The 6,529-nt window shown below is 36.9% G+C and overlaps 1 protein-coding gene across 1 annotated transcript; it reads left to right on the top strand.

The window, feature by feature from the left end:
* The first annotated feature begins 3 nt into the window (after window positions 1-3).
* LOC146480326 (p53 and DNA damage-regulated protein 1-like) lies at window positions 4-6,179 on the top strand. The gene is made up of 5 exons (XM_085109485.1): window positions 4-148; window positions 2,268-2,343; window positions 2,737-2,820; window positions 4,053-4,133; window positions 5,780-6,179. The coding sequence occupies exons 1-5, from the start codon at window positions 59-61 to the stop codon at window positions 5,848-5,850; spliced, it is 402 nt and encodes a 133-aa protein (XP_084965611.1). The 5' UTR covers window positions 4-58; the 3' UTR covers window positions 5,851-6,179.
* The last annotated feature ends 350 nt before the right edge of the window (window positions 6,180-6,529 follow it).

Here is a 6,529-nt window from a genome sequence, read left to right on the forward strand (position 1 = left end):
CCAGTGCTCAAACGCCTGACCCGGTCGAGAAACTGGAACTAGTAAATAGTTTTTCAAAATGGCGGAAAGGATGCTCGCTGAACAAACTCTACAAAAATTCACTGAATTAGAGGAACTTGCCGAAGAAATCATGGAAGATAAACACCAGGTAAAAATCTTAACATATATTGCATCAATAAAGATATTCATTAAATTTATTTTTTGCATGTGATCACATTTCCTGAACATAATTTTTTTAATGGTCACTTCTCGACTACTAAGTTCAGGCTAAGTATTAAAATTTACAAGCTTATCAGTAACCGTATCTGAAGAGAATATCATTTTCGGAAATTTCTGGGATGGGGAGGTGGTAGAAGGGAGTACTCATTAGGCAAAGGAAGGGAACTTACCCAATGGATAAATCCCTGACCTGGCTCCAGTCGTTTCACCTCAAGACGCATAAGGGAACTGGTTATAACAAGTTTGTTTGAAGAAACCTTGTCTGGGGTAGGGGGTTTATTGAAGACACCACCTATCTCATGAACATTACCGACAATATTTTATTGGCTTTAAAATTTGAGTTGACACAGAAATATTCAGCTAGCAAGATCTAGAGTCAGCATTGCTAGTCATAAACAAGAAAAGTAAGGTTTGAATCTCATTGTCATTTTTTTACTGCTGGATAGAGAGGTGGCTCAATAAAGACACCATCTTTTGAGGTTGAGGTAGGGGGGTGCAGTCAGAGACCACTATCTGTTTTTGGGTTTGGTGGGTCCTGTTTGAGTATAGTGGTTTTGATCACTTTCCTAAACTTCTCACTGCTCTTCATGAATAAATTTTATAGGTTACTAGTTGGGAGAATTTGTTTGTAGATCAAGACATTTCATCTTTGGTGATAATTTACTTCATTCTCATGACACATAAATTTAGTGTTGCACTGTAAGGAGAAATGAGATGCTGGCTACTATTGGGGCTTAATTAAAGGACTGGATTACAAAGTGAACAGCTCTTTATCACATATTCAATTATTTGAATATGTTGTCATCCACCAAGTAAAATACAGTCAACTCTCTTGTAAGCGACCACCCTTGGGGCACGACAAAGTGGTCTTTTACCGGAGGTGTCGCTTACGGGAAAGATCAACAAAATAAGCCTAATACTGGATTGATTAGTTTAACTAAAGCTAAAATTAGAAGAAAATTAATTTAAATCAAATAAATTATTTATTTGATTTTTTCACATCTATTCACTCTTCTGCTGTATAACATTTTGGAACAGATCACTGTAACAATTTCCTTTTACCTACAGATCTAATTATAGCCATCTTCTCTGTCTGTAAACTTTTATTATTTGTCAGCAGTCCGAGGTAGCGTCATTAAAAATTGAATTTTTTTCACTTCTGAGTAACGATTTACTAACGATCATGTGATTATGTTGGGTGGTCCCTTACCGGAAACAGAAAACGAAATATGTGTAATTTCTGGCCTAACAAGTGGTCACGGTCCCTTAAGAAATTTGAGTGGTGGTCACTTACGAGAGTGCTCTTGAAACAGTATTTAACTGAGGAACAAAATGGTTGTTTACGAAGTGGTCGCTTACGGGAGGTGGTTGTTTACGAGATTTGGTCGCTATGAGAGAGTTGACTGTATGTGGATAGATATCCGTATGGCCTCAATTACCAACTGTGTTTTGGGAAATGAGCCTGTGTAAACCAGACTAAAGAGAGCAGAGAGAAATTGCATCTTATGTTGTGGCCAATGCACTATTTAGAGTTTACTTTATTTGCTGGATGGTGGCTAATATCCACTGGATAAAGTTATCAGCTCTTTCACCAACTGAGGCTGGGTGTTGATTTAAAAACTTAAGTTGGTTTTAAAACCCACCAACCAAGCATTCTGACTTGTAAAAGTGTTGGGGAGCTGCAAATGAAGCGATAATTTCATGTTCAAAAAAAGTCCCATAGACTATAGACTAAACCCAAATGATATCTGTGGGCCAATATGATACCCAAAACTAACCCTTGGCTGCCTTTTTCATGTGCGGAAACAAAATAGCCAGCTTATCTTTTAACAACCCAGTAACACATCTCCCGCCCAAAAATATACTGGGCAAAAGTTTAACCTTGCCACCCCCTCCCCTCCATAAATGTTTCAAATTTTGGACCTCAAAAATACGTCATATACCCCCAGGACTCAACAAAACAGGTTTAAAGGTTGAGCTACATTACATTTCAAGGTTTTGTTGTTGGTTAGAAGGCTCTCATTCTGTTTCTTATCCTTTTGTTCTAGATTGTTGAGCTTGACAAGAAAAGAAATTCAAACAGAGAAGCTATGCGAGCACTTAAGAAAGGAGATTCAAAATTTGGTACATTAAAGAGCCTTGTACACTTGCAAAATTATTAACCATCTTATTCATGGTGTATTACATTGTGTATGCATTAACTACAGAAATTCTCACTGGTCTCCTTTTAATTCTTATAGTAAATAGTAGTCAGGAAAAGTTGTTTTTAATTATTTATCTGAAAGTAATTTTATCTTGGTGAGAATTCACTTCATTCTTGAGACCTGTCTGTATATATATTTGCAAGAAGAAAAAAGACGCTGCTTAAGAGGTAAAATACCTACAAATGAGAATAACTGATTTGCGGTCAAATGTAGAGAACCAAGAAAGGATAGAAAAGAATGCTTCAATGTCAATAATAATATTTCCTACATTCATATTGATAAAGTCATAAATTGTTTTTTATTCTAACTATAGTTTCAGCCACCAAGTCCTGGGTATGTATTGGAAACATTTTTGTAAAGCTTCCAAACTCCAATGTGCAAGACATGTTACAAAAAGGTTAGTGCCGAAATAAAATGAATGTTACTCACTTTAGAGAACATACTGACTTACTGTTACCCCTCCTCTCTCCCCTCCTGAGATTTTTGGTGGGGTGTGCATCCCAGAGCATTGGGCCCTAACTCCATCTTTGATCCCATAGGCTCAATAGGCCATTTCCGAGTTGCTTTGAACCTCATTATGAATTATGAAAGTGAGCCTTAGTGCAAAGTCTTTAATATGAAAATAAGTTGTCATTCATATGCAAACAAAACTAATTTTCATATGAAAAGCTTTGCACTTAGCCTCACTTTCACAATGAGGTTCACAGTAACTCGGAAATGGCCTATTCCCACCATTCTCTCAGGTCCAGTGCTTCCCAGATAACTGGACGGTAATCAAGCCCAAGAGATCTTGCACCAAAATGCATGATTTTTGTACGGCATTTCAGATGTAATCCCTCTATATTTCCCCTTTATCATACTTACATCTGATCAGAACAGTGATGATCTGTACCTCATTGTGGACCAAAAGGCAAAAAAGAATCTTACTTGAATCCAAAATGGGCAAACCCAATACCCTATTTTTATAACTATACTGTCTTGTACATCGGCAATATAATACAAAAAAAGTCCTGTTCACCGGCTTTTCTTTATATATAACACAGTCATACAGTCACCCTCAACCTCCCCACCCCCCCAACTTTTCCTACGTTTATAGAAAACAAAAAGAAATACTTAAAACTCAGGCATACCAAGTTTGTCAACATGCAGAAGTATTACAATAATGTTATTATTGTACATGGTAAAATTGACATTGCATTTGTGATACATAACACAACCCACTAATGACTTCAGTTTCAGTTGAGGGTAAAATTTTAGAAAAGATCATAAAAAATTGAAGTTTGTTCCAAACTCATGATTTCAATAAGTTCCCCTTCTTGAAGCCTGATAATTTTTTTTTTTTGGGGGGGGGGGAGGGGTGGGGGTTAATAGAGCTTTGACAGTATTAAGAAGGTTATAGTTATACAGTTTTAATTTTAATGCATTTTGTGAAAATGATAGATTGAAGCAGTGGTGTTTTTTTTTTTTGGATAATAGAGTGCATTTCATTTGTTTTACAAAGTTAACCAATGTAATAGATTGTGCTGAATGCTTGAATTATATCTAGAATACAACATAATTTCCATCAGAACTCTGGTAGCTGCATGGTCTTATTGAAAGCTCTGTAAGTTCCTACCTTCTTCTGTCTAGATCAAAAGAACTTAGATGAAGAAATCAGCAACCTAAGGAAGGAACTGAAGCCAAAAGTTTCAAAACTTCATGACCTTGAAGGTTGGTTTCCAATCTTGTCGACTTCCTGTGCCTCTTGTCAGACAGTTGTTTTATATAATTATGGGAAATAATTAGAAATAGGTTATTGCTTTTCTTTTGACGATTTCTTTTGTTCACAATTCCAAATATACTTTGCTTGACTTGGTTGACTTTCGAGTAGTGGCATCACAAACCTAGGAAACAATTCCAATGGAAGTTAAGTGTCTGTCCTACAATGATTTTAAGAAAAAATACTAACTTTTTTTTCTGATAGCCAAACATAAATAATATAAAAAAAATTAACGTATACTATATACTTATATATTTGCTGTAAACACTTTTTTCCCTTACTGTTGTAGTTTCCACTCCTGAGTCTAATTTAACTAGCAAAGCTCTTTAATCAGTATCATAAATTCTACTTCCCCCTATTTTATTTAACTGCACAGAGGTAGTGGCCAACACGAGAGCCTTGCTCCTTTGGCCACTACGCACTTCTTCCATAGAATATAAAATCACCAAATAAATTGCTTTGCACGTTTAATTTTGTTCCTACTATAAATTATGTTGTATTTCGTTGTAATAAGTGTGAATAAAATTGAATTGAATTGGTTCATTCTTGTGCACAAAATCATAAAAGAAATCAGTCAACCATCAGTATCTGCTTGTGTTTTCAAGAAAATAAGCTAATGATTTCTTGTTTATTTATCATTTTGCTCAAAAATTAAATACGCAACTAAGTTTCGTACAATAAATACATGATAACTGGTCAATATTAAGGCAAAAGGCACTTATGCTAGTCTTGTCGACTATCCCATCAATTAGTCTTGCCGAATATCCCATCAGTTGGTTAAAATACACGAAGGGAAGACGTTCAACTTCTGCATTATTACCATCTGCAACTAAAGTTCAACATCTGTGCCAAAGTTACCCAAAAAATGGTTTTCAACAAAACAAGTTTATGGGGTCTTAAAGTTAAGTGTGTGGCCTATAAGCATGTTTGGCTTAGGGAAGTATGGCACCTACTCTCAAACATCCTGTAAGTGACTACCCCTTACATCAGTCCAAACGTAGTTGGGATTTTAGAAGGTGAAAGGTGCATTACATCAGCCAAAAGGTGGAAAAGGTCAACTTGGAGAGATGTTCTCTTATGAGAGACCTCGGAGATCCTCAAATATAGTAATTTAAATGAAAAACGAGGAAGACAAGTGGTTATTCAAGAGAGTAGGTGGTTCGGAGTGCATAGACACGTAATATCTAATTGGTTGATCAATTGAGGTGGTCACAGCTGCTGATACGTACTGCTAATGAGTATTGAATATGATTGCAGTCAACTCTCTCTATTATCTCGTAACCAGAGTTCACATAGTCAGGCAAAAAGGAAAGTGAGACTACTCTCTACGGTGGACACCATCAGGACCAGCTTTGTCTGCCCTCCTTAAGAGAGGAGTCCACCGGTGGCATACTACTGGGGGTAACCCTATGATGGACTAGCATAGCGGAATAGCGGTACTCCTAGCTGCTTCACGCTACAGAAACTGGGTTAAGCTCCAGCCTTGTGGGTCACTTGGGTTGTAGTGCAGCTTTACCCTTACTGTGGTGTTTGCTTTGAGAGAGTCCACTGTATTACCGTAACAATAATATGTCTGTGGTGAATGATTCCTTTCCAGGGCTACCAGAGGTGAAGGGATTTGATTTAACTGCGTTAACACAAGATGACTTGCAGAATCTACAGCCATAGGTTGTGATGACTGACTTAACTCAGTGGTAAAGTGCCAAGAAGAAGACAGATTCTTCAACTAATAGTTGACCACCTGGTTGTTCACTGAGAAGAAGATCACTGTGTTGATCATTCTTTCTCGCATCGCCTCCTTTCTCTAATAGCAAATGAAGACTTAAAATGACACTGAATTGGCCTGCTGCAGTCTACAGGGTCAGAGGATACAGCAAATAGTGATGACTGAAATTTGCGTCACTTTGATGGCACTTATTATGTACGTCTATTAGAGTGGTAGAGGATTTCTTATTTGTGTAATCCAAAGGAAGTAGAGAATGACGTTTTAAAACAAAGACAGTGTGGAGTTATCATTTTATTCCACTTCACAATAGAACTGCTTTACGTAACGATCTCGAGTGTGTCTAATAAATAACATTCTGTACATTTAACAATACCATTTTTATTTATTACATGGTTTCAGCTAAAAGTTGTCACTGAGAATTGAAGGGCTCGGGGCATAACCAACCTAAGGTGCTTCTTAGTTCTCTTCTTGTTGTTTAAGCTCAGATTTGCTGGACTTTTTCCATGTGGCCTTCAATTCAGGAAACGTTGCCCCGATGTTTTATCCGCTACTCTGCACTTCATTTTGTGGTAAAAGTGGAAATTTTAACCATGATCGTAGGTTTTCATTGCAAACTAAGTG

This window comes from Pavona decussata, unplaced genomic scaffold (genome assembly GCF_977016875.1).
Source record: "Pavona decussata unplaced genomic scaffold, jaPavDecu1.1 SCAFFOLD_53, whole genome shotgun sequence".
In the NCBI taxonomy this organism is placed as follows: Eukaryota; Metazoa; Cnidaria; class Anthozoa; order Scleractinia; family Agariciidae; genus Pavona; species Pavona decussata.